Source organism: Blennius ocellaris, assembly GCF_963422515.1.
Source record: "Blennius ocellaris genome assembly, chromosome: 3".
Lineage (NCBI taxonomy): Eukaryota > Metazoa > Chordata > Actinopteri > Blenniiformes > Blenniidae > Blennius > Blennius ocellaris.
Window position 1 is genome coordinate 8,455,950 of NC_137652.1, and position 27,644 is coordinate 8,483,593.

A 27,644-nucleotide genomic window follows, 5' to 3' on the forward strand; every position below is an offset into this window, starting at 1 on the left:
AAAGATTAACCAACAATTTCCTTCAGTTAAACAAGGAGCAAACTGAAAATTGATTATAGCTCCAGACAAGGTCTTTCCAGACATCAAATAACACACCTCTTTTGTCTTGGGGATGTGGTGTCCTCTTTGACAGCATGATGTTTGAGTGCCACTCCAAACAGGAACCTTTGAGAAATGTCTCAAAACTCAGACCTCTGGTGACAAAAACTGAATTTGAGTTGATAATTCCCTATTTTTATCTGATCTCATTTAGGACAGTCTTTTAACTCGTTGAAACAAATTGCCTCTGCAGTCTTGACTGTCTTCAGACTGTGTAAAATGCTGTGGCGACACTTTTGACCAGCACCAAAGTAGGTTTTTGACTTAAGGGCCAGTTGGACGAGCTCTACAATACCTGTCTGACCTGCTGAAACCACATTCTTGAGGTCAAAAGGTCAGAAGTTTCTGTGGCGATTGGGGCGTTTCAGGCACCAAGACTGTTTAATTCTCTCCCACGAGCTGTCTATACAGGCGCATTGTTTCTTTAAAAAAAAAAAAAAAAAAACCTCGCTGAAGCACTTTGTTGTTTCTATCTATCGATCTATTCACTCACTGTCTGTGTTTTCAGTTGTGTGCAGCCCCGCGCTGCTGAACACACCAAAGTGGAAAGACATTTATTTAATCACAGTTTATCTTCCATCCGTGTTTCCTCGCGCGCCTCCAGCTCCTGCCAGCTGACGCGGCGCGCGCTCCGTGACGCGTTCCTGTTCTGCGTGCGTGCGTGCGGCACATCGGCTGAGGAGGAGGAGGAGGAGGAAGAGGATTATTGCTGCAGCGATACTGTTCTAGACAAGTGTCGCCTACACGCTTCAATACGTGACAAGAGATCACAGCTGGAGGACAGTAGCGGCTGTTTACGGTTGATTGTGACCGGCTGCACGGCGCGTGTCTCTCGGCGGAACAACAGCCGCAGAGACGCGGTGACGGCTCGCACCTGCCGCGGAGCATATGGACAACAAAGGCTGATCCAGCAGTGTGCGGTGCGGCTGCAAACCGAGCTTGCGACTTCTCCAACACTTCACGTATCTCTGATAGCGTGACGGGTGGAGGAGGTGTGTGTGCTCAAGAAGCGGGGTTTGGACTTCCATCTTGCGGGCCGAACCAAACCGATCCGTGCGCCCAGCGGGTTTAATTTTAGCTCCGCTTGGACGCGCACCGCAGCATATAGCCTGGACATCCAATTTAACAACGTGTTTAAGGGTCAACAATTGCTTTTTTTTTTTTTTTTTAAAGCCTAGAAAGATATCATCGGTGTTTTTAATTATTTTAGGTCATTTATTGTTTTAACCACGTCGTCCCAGTTTGACGGCCGCCGTCTGCCGTCCAGTGTGTCCAATGCTCCCTTAGAAATAGCGGAACTATGTGGGTCAGTCCCGAAGATGTGCTGCTGGCAGGAGCGTTGTGGATCACGGAGAGAGCAAATCCCTATTTCATCCTCCAGAAACGGAAGGGCCACGGGGATGGAGGCGGAGGACTGGCGGGTGAGTGCCATTTTTTAGCTCTCATGGTTTAATGACACACCGATGATGCGCACAGCTCTTGCTGAATGGGAGATTTGTGATGGAGTCAAGTTATTTGTTTTTTGTGCCATTGCCAAACACCAGAAAACATTTGGAGAGACGGTGCAGGGGCCATATGACCTGTTCGGTGGCCTTTCACCTGAATGCCTATTAACAGTTCCCTGGACTAAATGATTTGCTCACACTCTCAAGAAACTTTGACCAAATGTTTTGACACCAAACAAAGCCGTTAAAAGGGCAAAGGACAGCACAGACAAATTGTCTGGCCATACAGTCTCTTTAGAATGGTCATAGCAGGATGAATAACAGCTGGCTTGAAAAGAAAATTAGATTTTTACCATTAGAAATCAAACAGTTGCAACATGGTTTCAGCTGCGAAATACTGTGGAGCTTCAACAACACTGAGTCTGTTTGACCAGCGACCTGGTGTGTTTGCTGGCTCATGCTGAATCATTCTCCATTCTTCCTTCTTTCTCCTCCTCCCTTTCCTTCTCCTCCTCCTGTGAGCCTGTTCTATCCAAAATGGGTCAAGCGGCAGAGAGAGGAGGAGGAGGGACAGGTTATTGAAATGACTGACCAAAGTTCACACTTGGACCTGTCTGATGCCCTCTTTTCCTGCAGGATTGTGATATCCTGTCTCATGCTTGACCTGGATCTAGCCAACTTTATCTCTAACTGTGGGTTTGTCCTCCTGTCTGACAGATGAGATGTGTTTATCTGTTAAACAAGACTAAAAGGAGACTGTTAGAAATGTACTACTGCATGAATGCTTATAACTTAGTGGCGTCCTTGTGGTTTGTGATTCAGAACAAAACAGAAAATGGTGCTTTAACCACTGACTGATCGGTGCTCACAGTTTCTGTTCTCTGAATATTGTCGCTTTGTGTTGGTGTCACTGCCCACTCAGTCTCAGTGTCGACAGCACTGTCCGGAGTCAGATCACTGAGGATCAGTCTGAATGAAGAGTGGGTGGTCCTGATGAAAAAAAAAAAAAGGATATTATTGCCACTGCACAACAAAACTTGATCTGAATTAGTTTATAAACCTATTTGTTTGTGACCAAATAACGTAAGCTCGGTTAAGTTCAACCTTCCTTTTCCCTGAGTGGGGACTCCTGAAGTGATTAAACATGCTAAAGAAATGAAGATGATCAATTAACCAATTCGTTTAGTCTTATTCTGTGTTGTATTAGTTATTAGACCTGTAATTTTGAAATACGAATCAAATGGACTACAAAATGTAATGGGGAAACAGTTATTGGAGAATTGCTAGAAAAGTCAGTCTTGTGAATCAGGTGCCAATACAATTTCTTGACTCTAATGTAGACAGTTATCAAGTCCTTTATCATCATAAAGCTACTGTGGTATAATAAGATCCAATGATCCTGCTTCATAAAACTTAAGAACACAGAAGGTTGGAGCCCATCCCAGCTTATAGTAGGCAAAGGGAGGGTAGGCAATCACAGACATACAATAACACACGCTCACTTTCAAACCTACTGGCAGTTTAGACTCACAAATGAGTCATTAATGCATGAAATGTTTCACGACTGCAGTAGGAAACTGGAGTATCAGGAAAAACCCCAGACACAAAGATATTGTCCAAACTCCAAAGGTCCTCAAGCCGAGAATCTAACAACAAATAATCTCACTGTGATGAGAGAGAGCTGACTGTTATACAACTGTGATGCCTTGTAATATAACCATATTGTGAAACAAAAAAAAACAAAAAACAACTGTTGGAGCCAGATCAGTGATATTAAATCATTGTATTCTCATGATTTGATGTCCAGCCTCCTCTCTGTCTCTGGCGGGTTTACCGTGGCAACACAACATGTGCTCAGTGGTGCTGGAGGATGATGTCATTTTTTTATGTAAAGGCTGAGCTTGCTGACTGGCATTGTGTGCCAGTTGGCACTCGGCTGCCTGTGACAGTGGCACTGCCCTCAAGCTGTTCTTCCAGAGAGAGGGGACATCGACTGCAGGACCAGGTCGAAGCATATTACAAAACCAGACTTGAATCAACATATTGAGCTCAACGGGGCTGGAGCTCCGCCGTCGGAGCTGGCGGAGGTCCAGCGAGGTTCAGAGGGAAATGGCAAACGGCCCCAGCAGAGAACTGCAGCATGCTGTGGGGCTGTGAGCGGCAGTGTGGAGAAGTACAAACACGACTGAATTTGGTTCTGACTTCATCTGGATGTATGATCCTTTCTTTGGGAGCTCATCAAAAGAAACCAGTGAAGCTCACCTGTCAAACACGGCTTTCCTTCTATGTACAGACTTCATCCAACCTGAGATCAACTCATTGAAATATTCATCATATAAAAGCACCATTAAATCAGAGTGCAATAAAGATGGTAGAGATGCATCTAAAATAAAACTGGGTGTTGTGGTGTACTCTTGCCTCCCAGCCAGAAGATCTTGTCCTCCCACAATGCATTGCTTGTTTTAAGTTTAATTGCTTGCTGGCTTAAAGGGTGCAAGTACAATATGTGTGAACCCTTTGACCCTATGCCACATGGAATAAGCCTACTCAAATGTGTTTTCTGATATTTGCATAACTCTCCAATCCTAGTGATGCACTGACTGACTGACTGCATAACCTTGTCTTACAACTTCATCAGCTTGAAGACCCTTCCATTGATCTATGAAGGGTGTTGTGCAGGTGTGATGCTTTTACCTCTGATGTCCCGGCAGTTTGAACACTAATAACTATACATTTTATGCTTTTATTTAATTTCTGTAAATAAACTCACCATGAAGGCTTTAATTGGAGAGATTGTGTGATGTCTCTATCAATTAATACCTTATTACAGGACCTTACATATTCTGGTTATTAGCTTTTGATTAATTGTTTCATTCTCATGAAGCACATTTTAACATTGGTAAGAAAGTTGCAAAATAAATATAAATCAACAAATAAATACACAAACTGTTTACAATAATGGTATCGCTGTGAAGAGGCACTTCATTCGAAGTTCATTACTGGAAACTGCTGTTTTTCAAACGTGACCGCGGAGTCGTCCTCTTCAAGGATCAAGGATCAAGGATTCTTTATTGTCATATCAAGAAAATGATACGAAATTTGGTAAGTGAAGTGGAAAATTCACAACAAAACCTTTATTCATCAGATTGTAAACAAACTCTAAATCGGGCTTTAATGTCATGTGTTACACAGCTTCCAGCATTGAATTGCACAATAGTTGGAGTCTGAGTAAAACACAGAGTTGGATGGAAAAGCAGTAGAATATCAAACTGATGCTATGAAAGCTTGAATGTGATGGTGCATTTCGCTTTCTGTCGGTCAGTTTTGAGTCTGGGGCAAGCTGTGGTCGTCTGTGTGCTCAATCTAAACACCCCATATCAGTAGCTCTGCCCTCAAGGAGTTTATTTCTGGCAGAAGGAGACGTAAACAACCTGTTTTTCCTGTACTTCCACCAAGGGAAAGCCACTATGTCTCAGAGAAGGTGATTAGTGTTGCTGTAACAATAGGCACCTAATAATGTGTTTCATTGTGGAGAAGCACATCATTATCAGTTTTTTTGTTCTGGAGGTGGTCGCTCGCTTCGGGGTTTACAGCCAACCCAACAAATAACAAGTACATGTACTATTACAGCTGCTTTGTTTTGGGGCTGGAGCATCCGCTTTGTTTTGTACTTTGTGCACCCACTCATTCAGCGTGACGAAAGACAAATCACTGCAAAGGCAGAGGTGTGAGCTGGAACGAGTCACGTCGACTTCAGTGTGATGAGTTCATGGCACGGAAATGTGATGTTTGGGGCAGTGGGGGAGGGTTCCACTATTAAAACACACATAACTAAACATTTACTCTTAAGAACAGCACAGTGTGGCTAAATCTCCTTGTCAAAATCACTGGGAGATGAAAAACAAAACACCCGACTTGAGTTGTGTGAAGTAGGTGGTCTCACCTGCGAGTTTCCTGTGTGAAACCTCAGCTCACAGACTGGAAGCTGAACTCGTCAGGTTCTGCAGCACTGATGTCATCTCAACGGGACCCTCTACGATGATTTTCACATATTTCTTAACGCAAAGCTGCGAGAAGAAACCGCGAACACCTGCACACTGGTGTTTCACTGACGGCTGTGACGTGAAGGAAGGCGCTAGTTCAACAGATTAAAGATTTCTGTGAGATCAACGTGTGACTGTCTGTTATACTGGAACTGTTTTTCAACCTTGTGATATCCACTTTGTTAAAGAGGAAGTCGCCTTCACACAACAGTTGTTCATCTCAAATGACAAAACCAAAGTGTCAGGCCACTTTATCTCATTTGTTTCAGTCTGTCTGGAGCCATTAAGGCCCAACTGAAGACCTTTGTTATTGACATCCTAACTTCTCCATCAAACAAGTAAATAAGGGAGGAATGGTTGAGAAATACTGTAAATATTCCATTTGTTTGTTTTGTGATAAACAGCAGTAATGACATTTTCATTAGATTGAATCTCATCATATAATGATACTTAAATAAAGAATAAACTGTCAACTAATATTCTCACTTTCAACTATTTATTGATGCTTAAATTTCTTCAAAAGTTGCTTTTGAAAAACTATTTTGAGGAGTTCATGACGCAAAAAGTGGAAGTCAAACAGATATACTTAGTTTTTTCTTTCCTCAGACATTAGTTTCCCCTGAAAGTAAGAAAACAGTTGTTCGTGCCTCTTTCGTCTCGTCTCGTCTTTCTTCTCTCCTCCCGCTCGTCTTCCCCGTCTGTGTGACTCACGCTGAGTTCGCTGCACCGAGCTGCAGAACAAAAATAACCCGTCTCTCATGACAGTTGAACATGCGTTTACCTACAATGGACCATGGAGAATATTGAAGACAAACCATAGCTGCACTGCTTGTGCTATTGCTTGCTGCAGCTTTATCATAAGCCTTCGTTTATCAGAGCTTTTTGAGTTGTACTCAACTGTTTATCAATGAAGAATCAACAGCACAACAAAGCAGTGTTGTTTTAAACCCAAAGTAAGTGATTATTAAATGCTTCTTACAATCAGGGTGTGATTTGCTGGATGGGATTGGGGACACGTACCTCCTGCTTAATTATCTTTAATAAGTAATATTTATCTTCCCGGCAGTGATGTTTATGGACAAGAGATGAAATTTGTTTGTAGGTGCAAGTATAAGGCTTTTCTTTATGGTATGACTATATGAAGTAAAACTCGACTGATGCTCCTGTAATGTGGTTTTGCAATTTACATTTACACATTCAATGCATTCATCTTTACTGGGGCTAGGATCAGTCTTTAACTCTTTAATGCAAACAAAATGCTGAGTATACTGACTCATTTTTCTTACACAATGTCTGTTAAGACACACCATGCATACACTTGAAAGTTTGCAAAGTTGAGTTCTCTTGAAGTTTAAAAACATGCACCTTCAGTAAGTATACCAGTTGGGTTTTTTTAAGTGTACTCCTGAGCAGTGCTGAGCATTATTTTCTTAGCTATTCCAGATTCACACAAGTCATACAACAGTTTGTCTCACACTGAGTGTCTTCAGCATCAAGCTAAACAGGCCAGTGAAACACTGTGGGCCATAATAATGGGTTAGCAATGAGCGAGAAAATGTTAATTGAGTTGTTAGATAAAGGTGAGTAGTTGTAATTTATTTTGTAGGATGAATCATTATGTCATTTGGTTTATACCGTAGGCCATCTTTCTATAAATCGTTATAATCTCAGTTATCTAGCCAAGGGGTACGCACAAGGATTATGCTGTATATTAAAGGGTTGAGTATACAGCAAAGATCTTCGAGATCCAAGACGTTTATCAAACTCTGAAAGCTCAAACCACAAGACTTCATGGTTTTCCTCCATTCGCTTCATCATTACTGAATGAAGTGAATGTATTAATGCATCATTTCATGTGAACTTGCATCTATCGATTAATGTTAGATGTCAAATTCATTTATTTTGATTTAAGTTACTTGCTGAGGGGTTACACCAGCATTTTACTAATGTATGATTTTCATAGTTTTAATAAAAGTTGTTTTGGGTTCTTGCAGGTTTGCTGGTCGGGACCTTGGATGTTGTTCTGGACTCAAGTGCTCGGATGGCCCCATACAGGATCCTCTACCAGACTCCTGACTCTTTAGTTTACTGGATCATTGCTCATGGTATGTGCACTTTAACCCCCCCCCCCCCCCCCTTATTAATCACCATCATGTTTTTGAAGTGAAGGAAGCCACCATCATGAAAAAAGTGTGTTATTTCATCGTATTGTTGATTCGCGCCTTTTTAGCCGCTGCTCGCTTTAATAATACAGGTGAGGATAACTAGATCCACCTCTGTAACCGTAGACCCTGCAAATCCCTCCACCAGGCCTCCACGTCACCCTCCACATCCTGCCTTTTCCCATGTTAGCTGGTGAATGCAAAGCATTACATCATGCCCCAGTGGTTTTAAAGGGAGGGGGTTACTGGAAGGGGTGCAACATCTACCAGCTGATCACTCTCAGTGGAGCTTTATCATTTGCAATGTTGTTTCATGTTGTCGACTGGTCTTCACAATAATGTCAGCTGCATACACTTGTCCCTTCAAACTTCCGTTTCCTCTTTTCCATTTTTAGAAACAGAAATGCTTTGTCGACATTTTTGTGGCAGTGAGTTATGCAAATTGGCAGCGGCACTCTGGTTGGAAGTAGCACTCTGCTCTGAGGCATCGTTTGCAAATATACGAATATTTCATAATAAGCATTTATTTAGAGAAACCTTCACGCTTCCACTTTTTCATTCTGTTACTGAATCAATTTCTTCAATTTCTTTAGACTTACACAGGCAAATTGCCTGCTCTGAAACTCAGAAACAAACAAAGCATCACAGCTGAACGGATGATGGATGCAAACCTGAGCAGTTTTATTTCACTTTTTACAAGTTGAGTGTAACTTGTAATGCATCTTTACTCGATGGACCGAGAAGTAGTTCACAGTATTAACATGTTTTCTGTGCAGCATTAATTCCATTAAAAAAATAATGTGGTTTATGGATTTACTGAAGTCTGAAGTTGACTGTAGTGAGGACACCATCATAAACACTGCTTGTTTGTGAAAATATATTATAAAAGTAGAGAGTCGAGCATCATTTAACTTGTGGGTTTTCTACCTAAATGTGTAAGTGTGAAAAGAGCTCATTGTTGTGCTCTGTCTGAAATGGAGGCCTACAAACGCCCGGCTTGGTTTTAAAATGGATTTGGCTCCCATCTCCCGCCCTCTCCTCGCCTCCCGGTTCTTAATTCCTCCTCCCAGAGATAGCTGGAGAGTGGAGCAGCCTGGCAGACATGGCTAATGCAGTCTGTGTGCACTCACTGAAGGCCTGTTTGCGGCAGTCTTGAGGGATAATGGGTCACAGTGGCAGATGTTATTGCAATCAATTTCTCCTGTGGCCAGAAAAATAAATCTGTTTTTAGATCTTCCTTTGCAGCAGTTACACAAAAATTACATTTTAGTGTTGCATTTCCAGATGAAACACAGGATATGGATTCAGTTATAACTCCTGTTGACTTTTATGTATTTGCCCTCATTAGGCTGTGCTCAGTTCCTCTATTATTAAAAGTGGTCTCTGATCACTGTGGTGCTCTGCTGTAGGCTCAAAATGTCACATTGCATTTTTTTCGCCAGCCATTAATCAATTTTTGCTTCAAGAAAATATCACCTTCAATCTAAATTATTGTTAATTAATGGTCTTTCTATACGAGTCAATTTCCTGGTGTCAGCCTGACACCGCATTGCACATCTGAAGAGTTTACTATAAATAATGAAGAGCTGATTGTTGTACAGTCCCACTGTTTCGCATGTGAAACATTACACCTTCGTGCTTCTCCCATTACCAACGCCTGAGCGTCCTGACTCCCCCCGTCCTCTCCCCTCCTTCTTTTCTCCTCTGCAGGAACCTCTCGTAAGGAGATCACCGAGCACTGGGAGTGGCTGGAACACAACCTGCTTCAGACGCTCTCCATCTTTGAAAACGAGAACGACATCACCACTTTTGTGAAAGGAAAAGTGCAGGTGAACACAGTCACAGGTTGACTTTTTGGATTTCGGGTTGCAGATTTCCCCCTCTTCTTTGTTAGAGATGAATATATATATTTAAATATTAGTTTTTTTTATTGATAGAATCCTTAATAGGGTCCCATGTAGGACAATTCCAAAGATGATTTTCCATAGTGCTCAATGGAGGCTGGCACTGACCCCATTTGACTGTAGGTGACGGCAGAGCATTGAGTGTACAGATCAATACGAGTCCATTATTAGACAAGGAGAGACGGACAATCACATATATTGATACTTTTCACAGTCAATAATTTACCTCAATCTGTGTGAGAAAACCAGAATACGTTCTTAAAAATAAATCGCATGTTCAGGAACAACATGCAAACTCCACACACAATAATCCCACTGACTGAGATGGGATCGTATTGCTCACAGTCCAACTGAGAAAAAGAAAAAGAATTCCTAAGGAAAATATATGTTGTTTTTTGAGTCGTGCTTTCAGTTCTCTCACACGGGGGTTTCAGGGGCTCAAGATGTATTTGCTGGCTGTTAAAATACAAAGATCACTGGCCATTTGTGAAAAAAGCGGTGAAAACATGAAGCCTGTCTGACGTAAGAAATGATCAGCAATTGGAAAAATTGTGTTCTTCGGTTTAAAAGGTTAATCATTGAAGTCACTTCTGCTTCTCACTTCGCAATCCCAATTTGTTTCCCCCTCCTCAGCTCATTATCTCACGCTGTGTGCTTCCGTCTTGCTGCAGGGCATCATTGCAGAGTTCAACAAGAACCACGATGTGAAAGAGGACGACGACACCGACAAGTTCAAGGAGGCCAGCGCTAAGTTTCGGAAGCTGTTTGGGATGCCGGAAGAGGAGAAACTGGTCAACTATTACTCCTGCAGCTACTGGAAGGGCAAAGTGCCTCGCCAGGGATGGCTCTACCTCAGCATCAACCACCTCTGCTTCTACTCCTACCTACTGGGAAAAGAAGGTTGGATGTGAACTCTGACACAGCTTGTGAACATACTGTTTAATTCTATTTACCACAGCTGCACTTTATATTACATTTAGAAAATTACTATAATACAATTTCGTTTATTTCTCTAAACATGTTAAAAACAAAGGTCAACTAGAATGGCTGGCAGTGAAAGGAAATTAGTTTCAAATGTTATCACATTATGTTATGCACGTATTGCTGCATTTCAAATGTCAAAAATAGTTATATTGTACAGCACATTATTAGTTGTAACCTGAATAGCAAAACAAAATAATATGGGGAATAAAATAATTGGGAAGCAAAATAAAAATCGCATATAACTTCCTCCTTGTCCCACCTATTAAGTGCTGCTTCACAATGTCCTACATCTTGTTTTAAATGTTAAATCATCGGCAGAATGTCAACATTAATCTGTCACCAGTCAGGTGGCATAGGTAAGCTGTGATGGATAATATTTTAGTTGAAGGAATACACACGAAAAAAGAATCTTATATCTCATCATATTTTTTTCCACCTCAAACTGTGAGAGAAATTAGTCTTTTTAAGATGCTCTGCAATGCAAGAGGCTTGAGAACAATAGCTAATTTAAGGCGCCTGCTGTCCACCGTGACCTTGACTTCTCAAACAAAAGGCCATCATTCATGAAAAGGTCTTTGATTGTGGCTTAAACACTTTGGTCTTGTGTCCTACAGTGAGGGAGGCTTGCAGATCATCATTGTCTCAGTCGTGCAAACACAGACAACCTGAGATTACAGCATCAGAAATTTCTGCTAAAATCCGAAAAAAAAGTCTTTCCATTGAGAGGCAGGAGAGTTGGAGTGTTGGAGGCCCTTTATCTGTAGATTATTTTCAAATTTGTCAAGTGAAAAAGTGGATTTTACTGAAAACTTGATTGAAGTGTCATTTTTGCAAAGTATAAGAACATTTAGTTGACAATTCAAACGGATTCAAAAGAACTGTTGGATTTTCTCTGCTACCAATTATTTTTGCAGTCATCCTCAAAATCTAAATGTCTGAGATGTTTTGATTAATAGTTAAGAGCATCCCGCTCGCGACATCCATGTGTTGTTGTTGTTGTTGTTGTTGTTTTATCAAAGGAGCCTCTGTTTGCAGATATCTGAAGAAATTCTCTGCCAGGCTGCATTTCTTTATTTAGCCTTTTCAAAGGATGTTCTTTGTGCCTGCAGCCTCTCTATTCATCTCAGTGTCAACACTTTTATTAATCTATTCATCAGGGTTGCCTCAGTGCAAGGCTTTTTGTTTTTAATCAGATGATAAATAATATATTTAATCTCCGTCTCTATTCCTTTCTTTCTCTAACTCTCTATCTCTTCCATGCACGCCAGCCAAACTGGTGGTCCGTTGGGCAGATATCACCCAGCTGGAGAAGAGCGCCACCCTCCTGCTGCCCGATGTGATCAAAGTGAGCACCCGCTCCAACGAGCACCTCTTCTCCGTCTTCCTCAACATCAACGAGACCTTCAAGCTGGCGGAGCAGCTGGCTAACATCGCCATGCGCCAGCTGCTCGACAATAAAGGCTTCGAGCAGGACCGCTCGCTGCCCAAGCTCAAGAAGAAGTCGCCCAAGAAGGTGTCGGCACTCAAGAGGTAGAAGCGGCTGCGGCGCGAGAACACTTCTCCCCTCATCAATAACGAATCTGGTTCATACATGTTTAAGACGTGTGGTCGATGGACCATTAATGTGTTCAGCAGGAAAGCTGGTTATGCAGAGTGACCATTGCTGTGTAACAGGCTGTGGCGGTCTGCAACTGTGCAGCACAGACGTGCAACGACACAAAAAACAACTTTTTGTGGCTAAACAAAGAGGATACTGTGAAGTAAAAATGAACCGCCTCTTAAAATGGCCCCAGGATCCTAATTTTATTTGCTCAGCATATTTATGTAAGCAAGCCTTGGTTGGCTGTGACACCGTGCAGATCTGAGGTCGCATGATGTTTGCACTTGTGTAACAAGTGACACGTTTGAGTTACACAGTGTTTGTTTGTTCACATAATGAACATAAGCATCAATCCAGAACAAGAATATGAAAAGAGATATGAAGAAACGTGGCGAAAAAAAAAAGTAAGCGGTGTAGGCTGCATGATGTCAGCTATTCAAACTAAACAGTACCTTCATGGTTATGAAAAAGTCTGTTATGTAATGGTGACTTTTGCCTCTTTCAGAGACCTGGATGCCCGAGCCAAGAGCGAGCGTTACCGAGCACTCTTCCGTCTGCCCAAAGATGAAAAGCTGGACGGACACACAGACTGCACCCTGTGGACTCCCTTTAACAAGATGCACATCTCAGGGCAAATGTTCGTCTCCACCAACTACATCTGCTTCACCAGCAAGGAGGAGACACTGTGTAGCCTCATCATCCCCCTACGTGAGGTGAGCTGCAGGAGATTTTGCAAATTAAATTCAATGGAAGCTGTCACTGCCCATCTGTTCTGTCGAGAGATGACACATTGCACAAAATGCAGCTGACACGCTGAATCATAGTCATCACATCTATCACAGTCATGTTCTCTTTTGCAACTATTTATACATCCGTGGTGCTGTATTGGTCTGAACAGTGGCGCAGTTTGCTGTGGGTGAAGTGGGCTACTGCCCAGGGTGCAAACTCAACCATGCATCGGCTCAGATACAGTTTTGTGACGCCGCTCCTTTAAATCAGACCAACATCGTGGTTCAGACACAAAAAACCAGCCAGGTCCACCACTGGGACTGAATATAAGACGATCTCACTGTCTCAGACCTATTTCCCAGAAAACAACTTATAATTTTCTTATAATAGGACCAATTCTGTATTTGCACTATTCCATAATGACGTTGTGAAATTGGCACTTGGTAAAAGACTTACATGATTACAAGGATCAAGATACCTTAATCAATGTTGATCTTCAAGTAATAAATAGAAACTAATTTCATTTCATAAAATTTTTAATTTAAGCAAACATTATTGGAAGTTGGTTCTATCATCTGTTGTTAGTTGATGTGATTATTTATTCTTTTTCTGCAACTTCTAGTAGCGAGATTGAAATTAGGCCAAAGCCACTTCAATAAAAACTTTACTCATATTTCTATATTTGACTTTACTAGCTGGTTGCTTTACCTGCATTTGGCTGAAAATTTGTTTGTCCACTTTTTTTTTTTTTGCAGGTTGATTATCATCACAATTGAATAAAAATTTAATTTTCTGTATTTCAAATGAAATCATTCAGTTCTTAGACGTTCCTCATGCGTTGCTCTCAGACTGTCAATCTCCTGATATCCTATAGGTCACAATCGTGGAGAAGGCAGACAGCTCCAATGTGCTGCCCAGTCCGCTCTCCATCAGCACCAAAAACCGCATGACATTTCTATTTGCTAACCTGAAAGACCGAGACTTCCTGGTGCAGAGGATATCAGACTTTCTGCAGCAAACCACCTCTAAGATCTACCTGGAGCGGGAACTCAACAGCAGCATCAACAGCTCAGACGATGAAGTAAGAACCATTTTAAGTGTCCAGCGATACCATTTGATCAGAAGAGCTTCCTCCTCCAACATCCATTACTTTATCATGTTTGTTTATTTGCAATGACTGCATATGAATCTAGGACAGTGCCTATTTAAAGTGTGACTATAAAGGGTCTGACTGTGTCCCCAGGTTTGCTCCCAGCATGGATCCCTGCTCTCCAGCAGTCCACAGCACAGTTCGGGTTCAGAAAGCGAGCGCACATTCAACCTGAATGACAGCAGCGTACCAACAGCCACACAAGCGCTCATGACCATGTATCGCCACCGTACACCTGAGGAGTTTAATCCCAAACTGGTGAATTAAATTACATATTGTCAAACACACACACACAAATATTTTATTTCCTCGAGCATGCTGTTGCACAGAGTAGCGTACTCTTCTGCTCTGATCCATACTGTTTCCATTAATGGTTTTCTTTGTAATGTTGGATTCTAAACTGTCACGTCATGCTTTTTTTTTTTCCCCCTCTCTTTCCATAATTGGCATTTTCACGCTGTTACACTGCATCCAAATTAAAACTGCATGGAGGATTTGCTGTAAGCTGCATGTGATTTTCGGCCACATAATTGTTCCCACCGTGTTCTCAGGCGAAGGAGTTTCTGAAGGAGCAGGCGTGGAAGAACCACTTTACGGAGTACGGACAAGGGGTGTGCATGTACCGCACGGAGAAGACGAAGGAGCTCGTTCTCAGGGGAATTCCTGAGAACATGAGGGGAGAGCTGTGGCTGCTTTTCTCTGGTGAGGGAACCGTTACTGATGCACTCACACAAGGCAAACTACTAAATCAGGTTTCATACCTTGGACCACACACTCCATAGCCTGTTCTTAGATTAATGTCCCGTGATGCATATTTTATGCAGGTGTAATTAACTTACTGACATCCTGCTGAGAGAAGTGGAGCGTCTTATTGTCTTGCAAAGGAACAAATAAGTTATATGACTAAATTAGATTGATTAGAGAGGGGTTTTTTTTAACGACGAGCCTCAAGCTGGGGAAGTGTTAATGCTGTCATCTCACAAGAAGTATCTGGTGCGAAGCTGCTGGCTGATCGGGTCTTTCTGTGCCTGCATGTGCCTGCGCAATCTCATAATGAAGTGGGTATGAAAACATGTGTGGATGGAAAATAGAACGGATGAATGGATGAATCCCTATCAATAAACTGGACAAGCATATAATACTAATCCTCCACAGAGCGTAGTGAGGTAGGAGTGTATGAATAGTCCTACTATAAATGTAACAACGTGCATTGACATACAGAGAAAAAGTGGCTTAAAAATACATGTTAAGTTTAATAAAACTTCACCCCTGCACAGTTCAGTTGACTTTGCTGCATAGTTTATGTAAGCATCATTTAAAAACCTGGCACAGTAAAGATTAGGTAAAATAGAAAACGTCAGTGAACAATTGACACTATTAAGGTTTGTTGCTTGATTGTTTAGATTCAGGTATGCACATGCTCCAGAATTTCATGTTTACAAGAGCCGTTGTGTGTAACACATCAGCAGCTGTTTGTACTCGAGTCTTTACCTGAGGGGCTCCTCCCTCTGTCGCTACTGACCCACTTATGACTCATTTTGCTTGTCGTTATAGCATGTTGGGCTCACAGCTCCGCCTGGAAGGAGTTTTCTTTACATGAATATCCTTCTAAAACATTGATCATTCTTAATTCAAACGAAAACGTGGCCAAGGGTTATATTTTACAACTAAAGCTGTTAAACCCTGTTTGAGTTATTAGTTTAGGACCTTATGGTATAAAATATGTTAATACTTGATAAACATAATAAAATGTGTATATTGTAATAGACAATTTTATTAACTTGAATATTGCCACACTATATTTCGCATTTAAATTGCAATGGATGAAATTTAGATATGATATTATTAATATTATCAATTGAAGAATTGTAATGTGCAATGACAATAATGAGTTTATCTTTTATCTCTGAATAATTGGTTCATTCACAACAAACAAGCCTCCAGGCTCTGCGAATAGCAAGGAAGAGTGTTACTTTTACTGAAGTTTGTTTTGGATTTTTCTTGCCTACAACTATTTATATTTCCAATATTTGGATATATAGTTTCACAGGACACCAAGCAACTTGAGGTTATGATTAAATGCTAAATTCAGCGTCAGTGTCATCACATGGCTGCTGGAGAGATGCCTACATACATGTACACTCATGTGTAAAATTACAAAATACACTTTGCAATGAAAAGAAAATTGAGTATGAGGAAGTAAATTTGATTGTTTTCATTGTTAGCGACAGGATGTTTAATTTATCATACTATGAAACCAGTTCTGAGTGAAAGTCAGACTGCATAATGCCACGATTTAACTTTGCCTGTCTGTCTGGCTAAAACAACAACAACAAACATTTCCATTAACAGCAGCTAACTTCATAAGTTCAAGACACAGAACAAGAAACATGTCCCGCAGTGTTTGGTGATGACTCGGTGAGATCGCTCTAAAAAAAAATTGTTTATTAACACTCATAGATGCAGGGGCACGAAGCCTTAATTTAGATGTGACAGTTATATAATCTGATGGAATATTGAATTTATTGCTGTTTAATTTTAGTTCCTGTCATTCCCACTTATATAAGAGATCTTCATCGTGTTTGTGTGGCTCTGTTTTTTGTTTTTTTTAATTTTCAACCTTGGATCTTGAACTTAAGATGCAGGAATGTTTTATTTATTCTTTTGGAGTTATTAAAATCTCAAGTCCGACATTATAAATGTCGCCTTGGTTTGTGATCCACCCCTGCTGCCACAGCTTTTCCTACCTTTGGAGGATATTCTGCATTAAACCTGCTTTCGACCTTTAAATCTTGTGTTTTTACAGGAGCAATCAACGAGATGGCCACTCACCCCGGATATTACGAAGACCTGGTAGAAAAATCGATGGGAAAATACAATCTGGCAACAGAGGAGATTGAGCGGGACCTCCACCGCTCTCTGCCTGAGCACCCAGCCTTTCAGAACGAAATGGGGATCGCTGCCCTCCGCAGGGTCCTCACTGCATATGCATTCAGAAATCCCAACATTGGATACTGCCAGGTGCTTATGCTTTTTTTCTTCGTTTCTTTTTTTTTTAATACATCAGCTGATATAATCATAAGCACCTGTGACAACACTTGACTGTTCTGCTCCGACTCCACAGGCCATGAATATTGTGACGTCAGTGTTGCTGCTGTATGCCAAAGAAGAGGAGGCATTCTGGCTGCTCGTGGCGCTCTGTGAGAGGATGCTGCCTGATTACTACAATACGAGGGTCGTAGGTCAGTATGTGTAGTTATGAGGCAGAAATAGCATAAAAGATCAGGAGGTGTGAACCCCTCCCTAATGGCAGAAAAACATGATAATAAATCACTTGAGAAACAATATTATTTGAAACCGTAAGACTTGAAACTGTGTTAATGACATATAAAAACAATGCATTTGTAGCATTAAAATATAACATCATGTTTACTGCCTATGGATCAGTGGAAGTGTGTCACAGGGTGTTACAGTGGAGCTAACCTTACAAAAAAATGGCTTAGAATAAGAAACATGTCCAACAGTTTTCATGACTCATACTTGAAATTAATCAACTACATTAACACTTGAAACAAGGTTGTATTTTCTTAACTTCATTAGATCACGATTCCATCTTGGTGTATAAATCTTCCGTGTGAAGGAAGCGACTATACAACTAAGCTAGAAATCTTTACCACTCACACAATTTAGGAGCAAATATAGAGCCGTTTGCTTTGTTATAACTAATTAATTACTGTTAATGTGACTTGGTGCTTTTAGTAAATGCTGTTTGCATCTCAGCTGATTGAGTCCTGGACTGCTGATCATCACATATTTTGATTTGGCACACGTATTATGCTGAATGTCCTCCATAACGCAACCCGAGCAGGTGTATGACCTTTCTTAGTGTTCACCCACCGTCTTGACCCTCAAGAAAAGGGATGCAATCCAACAACCTGCCTATAACCTAATTCAATTCAATTCCATTCAATTAAATAACTACAAGCAATGTTAGAATGAGGAAGATTTCGCAAGCATTCCATATTTCATATCCAACTCAATTTTCAACCATTTAAAAAAGTTTCTGCAATGTAATTAAACTCATATATTTTGAATTAATGAAATTATTTGTTCATTGTTCATAGTTACAATGTTTTTCACACAGTCCTCTTGTACCCTTTATTCCCAGGGGCTCTCGTTGACCAGGGTGTGTTCGAGGAGCTGGCTCGTGAATACGTCCCCCAGCTGTACGACTGCATGCAGGACCTCGGGGTCATCTCCACCATTTCACTCTCCTGGTTCCTCACCCTCTTCCTGTCTGTGATGCCGTTCGAGAGCGCTGTGGTGGTGGTGGACTGTTTCTTCTACGACGGCATCAAGGTCATCTTTCAGCTGGCGCTCTCCGTCCTGCATGCGAACATCCACCAGCTGCTGAGCTGTAAGGATGACGGGGAGGCCATGACTGTACTCGGGAGGTAAGGAGGCGATTCCAAGTTTAGTGTTGTTTCTTCATCCTAGTATTGTAAATGTCTTCTCTTTCCAGACGGATGTTTTCATTATTTTGATATGCTGCCATTTTATTTGTTTTTGATCATTGCAGATACTTGGATAGTGTGACCAATAAGGACAGCACCCTCCCACCCATCCCCCACCTCCACTCTTTACTAACTGATAATGGGGAACCACATCCAGAGGTCGACATCTTCAAACTCGTCCGCAGCTCTTATGAGGTATTGACCTTGAAATGTAGCAGGCTAGTAAATCACAATGCCATGTGGTTTGTTCCCACAAGTCAATGTATCATCCTTTTGTTGTATTTTTAATATGACAGAGGAGCCTCGCTGTCTCCTTGCTTTAATGCGGTTATTTCCAGCCGTCTTCCTCTTTCCACAGTAATAACAAAATAATTTCACAGCTGGGTTGACCCACTTTTTTTTCTCTGTGGCTCCTTTTATCTTTTGATACAGAAATTTGGCTCCATCCGTGCAGATGTGATCGAACAAATGCGATTCAAACAGAGACTGAGGGTCATCCAAACCATCGAAGATACAACTAAACGCAATGTGGTGAGAACGCCGTCAATTAATCTGACCTGTATAAGAATTCTGCCCATGTTGGTAATTTTTAAAGATGAGTCACCTTTGATTATGTGATTATGGTGCAACTTGCATAGTCATATATCTATACTTAATGATATTTTATGTTTCAGGTCAGAACTATTGTCTCAGAGACTGCCTTCAGTATTGATGAGTTAGAGGAGCTCTTCGTGCTCTTCAAGGTGAGTTTTAAACAAAGAATGTTTAGGGTAGCTAATGAACCTTATTGTTGCTTCAGCTGATTTCTGGTCGCTTCAAATATTTGTGTGCAAAATGCTTGTTGAAAGAAATGCAAAAGATCAATTTGCCAGTTTTTCAATGGAGCTGTCTTCATTAAAACTGAAATTATGTGTGTACAACGCATACAACAAATGCAAAACAGTCAAAACTTTGTACACACATTAAAACTCAAAAAATAATATTTTATTTGCTATATTTGAGTATTTCCAAAAGAAATGCTTCAAAATAGCAAGAATTGCAAACCAGTAACATTGATGCAATTGTGTAGATACAGATCGAGAGAAAAATCAGCTGAGACACAAGAAATTTGGTAAATCATTTTTTGGACTTATTTCATTTCTTATATTTCCACCTTTCAAGTAAAATTCAGCAAAAAGCAGCTCAGCAGTTGCTGACTTGCACACAGTTTGGGGGTCTCTTTCTGTGCAGTTAGCATGCTCTCCTTGTACGTGTATGACTTTTTTCTGGGAAATTTGCTAATCGTCCATGCAACTATCAGAATCAGAATCAGAATCAGAATCCTTTTTTATTGCCATTGTTTGTAAACAGGTTTACAAACTAGGAATTTTCCTTGGTGGGATGTGCATTAAACATAAAAACATACACTTGGTTTAGATAAAAGAAAAGCTAAAAACTTTAAGCTATAAGGCTTAGGAATATAAATATAAATAAGCTAAAAATAGGTAAAATATAAAATATGGTACACGGCAACAATGGACATAGAACAGCAGGAACAACAGGATGGAATTACTTACGGTGCATAAGGTGATGGAGTGATAAAAAGTGATACAGTGATAAGTGGTGCAGTGGATCTTAGAGTCATTAAGTCTCTGTATTGTTCATGAGTCTGACAGCGGTGGGGAAAAAACTGTTCAAGTGGCGGGATCTCTGGGTCTTGATAGACCGCAGCCTCCTGCCTGAGGGGAGAGGGGTGAATAGTCCGTGTCCAGGGTGAGAAGGGTCAGCAGTGATCCGACCCACACGCCTCCGGGTCCTGGAGATGAACAGGACTTGGAGAGATGGGAGCATATATAGGATATGTCTATAGGTCTTTGTAATGCAGGGCCTCCGGAGCTGTGCGGAACAAACAAAGTGTACTGTTTGTGAGCTTCACTTCAATAAGGGCAATGATTTATCACACAGCTGAGTCTTTGTGTACAGTTCCATTGAATTAAATGTAGCATATGTTAACTGTAACATGAAATTCAAAAGGCCACACAGTAGTGTTTTGTCTCAATACAAACTGAATTAGGTCATATGTCTTGGAAGACGTTTGGTGCTATATCCAAATGACTTCGCCAGCTCATGCTGTTCACTAGAGTAGACTGGCAAGTCTTCCAGGATGTATGACCACCAAGTCCAGTTGACCTGAATCACTTTGCATTGAGTTGCTTCCTACCTGGACAAATGAAAATATGCATAGACTGCAGTGTTTGGTTTGCACTCTCGCGTCATTGAGAGACTATAAGAGTGCAGATATGTGGCCTTTCTCTGGGGAGTTGTACTTGCTGTGTGTGGGATTTCTCAAGGTGCTTTCGTTCGCTCCCATAGTCCAGAAACATGTGTTTCAAGGTATTCGCTGACTCTAAATTGCCTGTAGGCATGAATTTATATGTGTTACCATGTGTCTCTCTATGTTCACCCGGATACGAGCAGACTATCTTGCCTGCAATCTGCTTGCTCCCGGGGTTAGCTGGGCTCGTCTAGAGGGCGCTGTGACCTTAAACAGCTATAGAAAATGGATGGTTCAGATGTGACTTTTAAATTGGTGTGATTTTCACAGTTTATAAGCTTATCTTCCTTTTGTCCAGACGGAGCACCTGACCAGCTGTTACTGGGGCGGCAGCAGCAACCCCACCGAGCGCCACGACCCCAGCCTGCCGTACCTGGAGCAGTACCGCATTGACGTGGAGCAGTTTAAGGGCCTGTTCAACCTGCTGTTCCCCTGGGCCAACGGCGCCCACTCAGACCCGCTCGCCTTGCGATTCTTCCGTCTCCTCGACTACAACGGTGACGCTCTCATCAACTTCCGCGAGTTCATCAACGGGCTCGGTAAGGATAGGACCTACGGAGTGTGTGTCTTTGTGGATATTATGTGAAAGTATTGGCCTGTGACATCACTGTTTCTGCTCGGTTGACAAATGGGTGTTTGTACACAGTCCTGATTACAGCTTAAAATGTTGTATTATGTTCGGGTGATTGTTGACAGGCATTGTTTTTGTGTTGTAGGTGTTCTCTGTCACGGGGATCTCACCGAGAAGCTGAAGCTGTTTTACAAGATGCACGTTTTACCTGGTGAGCGAGTGCAGATGCAGTTTAGTCATCACAGACATTTCTCTTCGGGGGACTGAAAACACATCGTTTCATTGAATTATTAGCTGTATTGAAAAAGGGAGGGAAGAAATGTTCTGCCTTGTCCCTTGAATCACATTTCACAGGGGAAATTAATGGCTCTACAATTCCTTCATGAGCCTCCCTTTGATGGCTAAAACAAAAAGAATATGACAACATTTTTAATCAAACTTTGAATTTTATGCTAAATAAAGACTGGCTTTTCATAACATTTTTTTTAGTTGATTTTGCCTATTATTGTGTCAATGTGTCATTACACAAGGGTTTTTAGTTCAATGACAAAAATATTAAGAAAGAAATGTTATTAAATTGAATTGGTACATATAATACATATGAAGATCAAATGTTTGGTAAAGCTGGATTTTTGTCATCATCGCCTCAGAATTTTATCTCAGGGCAACAAGTGATCATCATCAGTGTCTTTTTTCATGCCAAAGTGAGAATTGTGTGTGAAAATAGGAACAAGATGAAACTCTTATGGGGGGACATGAACAATACCTGCATGGAGAAGACAAAGAAAATTATGAAAAATGTTTATTCAGTTATAATATACTGTATATACTGTATATTCCAACAATACCCAGGGTCAAAGGTGGAAACAGAAACAATACGGCACACTACACTACTCTATGATGGTGTGAGCGGAGGCCCGTAGTAACTTATTTACCACCAATAAAATGAAGAGGAACAAGGGACAGATAAAACCTGACCCAATGATAAGGGAGTGAAAGGTCAAGCAGTGGTTAAACAATGATTACGATACTAACCTTATCTTTTCTTTCTAGAAATCACACATGAGCAGGAGGAGCCGGACTCTGCCTTTGAAGCCACTCAGTATTTCTTCGAAGACATCACTCCAGAAACATCCATTGGTGAGATTAATTTCTCTCTGGTGGGATCATATTACTCCTTTCTAGAAATTCTATCTTAAGTGCTGGTGCAGTATTCACAGATAAACATAAATAGATGTCAATATTATACACAGTATAGGGTTTTTTTATTTTCTGTTTTTATTTAACAATGTGAAAGATACATATTTCTCTGATACGTATTCAAAACCAGACGCATTAAAAAGTGTCCCATTTCTTGCAAAGATAAAGATCATTGTGTAGGTTACCAGACTTACAAACTGTGAAATGAATGAATAGTTAGTTAATCTTCACTAATATTACCATTCTGGGTGTAGAGAAGTGAGGGTTTTTACCATTGTTTATTTCCAGAGTAGTGCACTCTGCTGACGTGGCGACTGGTGGTCTGCGGGTCACATGTGACTCGCGTTCTCAAACTTGACGGCTCACAAGCCCATTTTCCAAAAACAAGTGATTATTGGTTTCTCTGGGAATATGTTTGATTTAAGCACATTTGACCAGGGATCAACTGAAATTACTCTGGATCACCGTATTACTGAGCTGATTTCAAGATAAAGAAAGAATATGAATGACATGTATGACGATTTAGATTACAGACATACAATAAGTGCTTTTTATTGATTAATGTGCCGTAGTTTCATAAAACCTTATGGTTGAATTGTTCGGCCACAAATTTTCTCTGCCTGTCATGAGGATGACACTTTAGTGGCTCTCACAATGAGGAAAGTTGCCCCTCCATGATCAAATGCTATTAAAATCCACACTGAAAAAGGTGTAAAGCTGTAAAGTATCTTCTATAAAATTATTTGAAATTTGAGAGAATGTTAATGATTGACCTCGACCATCTTCAAATCTCCGCAGGCCACGACTCAAAGTGCAGAAATGAGAAGGATGACGGATTTGTCAGAGTTACATTCAAAACTGAAAAAGGTACGAAACATTCATATGTATTACAAAAAAAATTACTTAAAAAAGTCTGAATGTACAACATGCATTATGTGAACGTGTGTACATGATGAATATATGATGTACAACATCAGTACCACATGAATTGTGGTTATTTTTCCAATGACAAAATGAAACATGGGGAATTGTGTTTGTTTGGTTGCTTAAAAATGTTGTGACTTTACTGATTGAAGGTGATAGTGATTGTGCACTTAAAGCAGTATTCTTCATTCCATAAGGATGTCCAAAACATGTTTATAAGTAGCATTCTTTTCTATTGTATTATAATTAACAATGTAGTTTCACAGCACAGCTCTGAGAATGATAAGAAGGTCAGAACATTTGTATAATTTTCTTTGTAATAGTCAAAAGGACCGACAAAACTGAACTCATGACTTTTCATTGTTTTGTCTTTTCAGTGAAAAAGCTGAACACTCCTGACTACGGCCATTACCTGAAACTGTGGAACCAGGAGTCTAAACCAAAACGAGAAAACACAAAGGATCTCCCAAAGCTGAATCAGGTAATACATTTGAATGTTTGTGTCTCAGTTGGAAAAGCAGGTCGCTCTACTGGTTATCGCATCCCCAGCTGTCCTCTCTGGAGTGTCACAGTCTGTGTGGATGACGGCGTGATAATGATCCAATTTCAATGTTTTCTCATTCAGAGCCAATTCATCGAGCTCTGCAAGACCCTCTACAGCATGTTCAGTGAGGATGTTGCAGAACAAGAACTCTATCACGGCACAGCGACGGTCACCAGCCTGCTGCTGGAGATGGGAGAAGTGGGGAAGCTCTTCTCCTCCTCCGACAGAAAGGACTACAACCAGGAGGGCCCGTCGGAGACGAGCATGAGTACGGGAGATGATCCCAAACCAACCAGCGAGATTCAGGATCTGGGAGACGTTTTCAGCCCAGCGGGTCTTGAAAACAACTCCAGGGAGTGCCCGGAGGGGAGGGCGGACGAAGGTAGCGAGCGGCTCCCACCGATGCAAGACGTCAAACTGGAGGACTCGTCCCCAAAAGACACGGGCACGTCGTCGGCGATGCTCATCTCGGACGACGAGACCAAAGACGACACGTCCATGTCGTCTTACTCGGTGCTCAGTGCGGGCTCCCACGAGATGGACGAGAAGCTGCAGTGTGAGGACATCGCCGACGACACGGTGCTGGTGCGCAGCGACAGCGGCTCCAGCGGCGAGAGAGGCGGCCGGCCTCAGGGCGGCGGGCCGAGCGAGCGGGGGCTGCCTCACAGCACGAGCATCGACAAAGACTGGGCCATCACGTTCGAGCAGTTCCTGGCCTCTGTCCTCACCGAGCAGGCCCTGGTGCTTTACTTTGAGAAGCCCGTAGAAGTGGCGGCTCGCATAACAAACGCCAAGAACGTGCGTAAAGCGGGGCGCCCCCTGCTGTCAACAAGTGACTATGAGATCTCTTTGTCAGGGTGAGATTGACTTTTGCATTTCTAAAAGGAAGTGAACAAGATTATCAGTCAGTGATGTTTTTTTGGGGGGGGGGTTTTGTTTTCTTTTGTAAAGAATGAAGGTACATGTAAAATAAGTGTGTATGATCGTTGAATGACTGTGACCAAAACGGCTCCTCGCAATGTATTTTACCAGAAATGAAAGACTTTTATCTTAACAATCAGTAGATTCTGTCCAGCTCAGAGGGAAGAGAACAATAAGTTACTGTTTGCGCCGATGAAATCAGTGTGTTACGTAGTAGCTGTACTTTATAAAGCATTATGCATAGGTGTTAATACTGTAATCTCTAGTACTCCTAGACTACGTAGATGTAAATGTCCACAGATACCGTACACGTTCCAACTTGGGGATATTGATTTTCTATTGCTGCTGTACATACAGTGAGATGATCTGACGTTATATCTGACCAAACTGTTGCTACCTTACTTTACAGTTGATTTAGCTGCTAATCAAGACTATTTAAACATATTTCTCACTGGATTGAAATGTGGAAAAATGCAAAGCTATGAAAATTATGTCATTTGATTTTCCTCTGTTATCATCAAACTTTCTTTTTTTTTTTTTTTTTGCTGCTCATTACTTTAAAGCAGTGTGTCACTTTGGACAATTATAGTATTTTCAGTACCCATGACCCCTGGATATTCACCTCCACAAGTACTGTTTCCTATAGTCACCTCACATCATTCTCTAATGTCATATTCAACTATAGCAAATAACATATACAGTTAAACATGGTGCAACTACAATGTTCTCAACTGAGCAGAAACCTAAAAAAAATCAAACAGAAGAAGAAATGGTCAGAAGAAGAAATGGCAGTCAGGAATCTGCACTTTTTTGTGTTTACAAGATAATGTGATTTCACTATTATGTATTTGCTTGCCTTTTGCCACACTGTCTTTTGCACTCCAGACATTTTTTTTATTACATTTTTACTTTTTAGCTCTGTGCATTTTTACATTGCCTTTTTGTTTTGTTTTTATGTGGAATTATTATGTTAAAGTCATCTGGTCGTTACTCTGGATGCTGATGCATTGTCTATCACTCCATTCAAATAAAAGTACAGTATGACTGATTCAACACTGAACAACGCCTCAAATCTTTTTTTCTTTTAATCTGTGAGCATTACTGCCACCTGGTGGAAGGTCATTGAACACCAACGATCTTTCGCACCAGGTACTTATATAAGTATGAAAATTCAAACAAGTGATATATCCTTTTAAGGATATAGCAGATCAATAATGTGCTACACCAGTAAATGAGAATAATAACCTTTAAAAAAAAAAAAACTTTATTTTAGTGCCAAGAAGTACCATTACATTCTTTTAAAAGGGCTTTATCTGTTCAAATATGTTGTTACAGTAGCTGAACAACTTTGTTTTTAATAGAAATATGAGCCTTTTCCACAATATGTCAACAGTTACTGTTATTTTAACATGAAGGTTAAAATTTGGGTCGAGTGTTTCCCTATGGATGGAATGGTTTTGGCCCGCAGGCCATTTGTTTCACTGTGCTTCATTAAACTTACCTACAAACTCTGAATTCAATAAAAAATTTACATACAGACTTAGGGAAAGAGAGAGAGAAACAAACCCACTCATCCATCCATCTTCTGATCTGGTTTGAGTCACGGGGCCTTATAGCCGATTCCAGTCAACTGAAGGTGAAGGCCGGCTACAAAAAAGTTTGATTTCAAAGCCACCAATGTGAAATGTACATTTTTTTGTTCTGTGGAAGAAAATTGGAGTAGCCTACCTCGAGAAAATCGCAAAGGAAGAACATGCAAGCTCTGCACGAAAAGGTGTGTGGTCCATACTAATACAAATAGTAAATACATTTTAATTACAGTAATCAAATTACTCTATATCTTAGCCAACTTCACTTTTGCACTTTTTCCAGGCCCTTTGGAATTCATTCAATGTCACAATAAACCTGCTGTAAATTGGTTTTAATGGAAAGAGGAAGAGATAAACATATAGTATTGCACTTATTTAAGTCAAGCTTATCGGACACACAGTGATCCTGCCCCACACAGCTCCTTTTGTCATATTTTTTCAAGATCTTTAGATTGAAACTATATCAATTAAAACTAGTATGGGGGCCTTCCGTGTGGAGTTTTCATGTTGTTCTCTCTGCTACGCTCAAGTTTAATAAAGCAGAGTTTGGAGATGGTTGATGACAATCACAAGGTGTGCTCATTGTGTTAATAATTTAGTGCCCCATATCGGCTTTCACCTGGAAAATCTGATCCACTGTGCTGAATCATGAAATCTGAAGTACAATTTTCTGAAAATACTTCATTGTATTTATAATATGCTTATGATTCAGGGAAGTGATTTTAAACCACCATTCTGAGAAACAAACAGAATAGTTGAATTTCTCTTCTTCACTGTGAGCAGTTAAAAAAGCCTTTTTGGTGTAAAGAAATTGTTAACCTGTCTCAAAATACTGCAGAGTAATTTCTTCCAGGAGCACACAGAGCTGTAAGAGATAGTATCTGGGCACGAGCGGCCTGTGAGGATCACTGTATTGGTTTCTTTGTTTGCTTCTTTCTTTGTGTCCACAGG

The 27,644-nt window shown here is 40.9% G+C and overlaps 1 protein-coding gene across 2 annotated transcripts; it reads left to right on the top strand.

Annotated features, from left to right (window-relative positions):
* Positions 1–1,399: 1,399 nt before the first annotated feature.
* tbc1d9 (TBC1 domain family, member 9 (with GRAM domain)) lies at positions 1,400–26,080 on the top strand (the record flags this gene model as incomplete). Of its 2 annotated transcripts, XM_080520233.1 has the most annotated exons (21): positions 1,400–1,520; positions 7,582–7,692; positions 9,460–9,578; positions 10,325–10,553; positions 11,906–12,167; positions 12,743–12,950; positions 13,841–14,047; positions 14,210–14,374; positions 14,668–14,818; positions 16,923–17,137; positions 17,241–17,358; positions 18,285–18,570; positions 18,696–18,825; positions 19,063–19,161; positions 19,305–19,373; positions 21,243–21,483; positions 21,661–21,726; positions 22,569–22,655; positions 23,514–23,582; positions 24,017–24,120; positions 24,265–26,080. In XM_080520233.1, 21 exons carry the CDS (start codon positions 1,400–1,402, stop codon positions 25,042–25,044), a joined length of 3,837 nt encoding a protein of 1,278 aa, XP_080376359.1. In that variant the 3' UTR covers positions 25,045–26,080. The 2 variants fall into 2 exon arrangements, with proteins under 2 accessions (XP_080376359.1, XP_080376358.1); XM_080520232.1 differs by having other exon boundaries at positions 24,017–26,080.
* Positions 26,081–27,644: the final 1,564 nt, after the last annotated feature.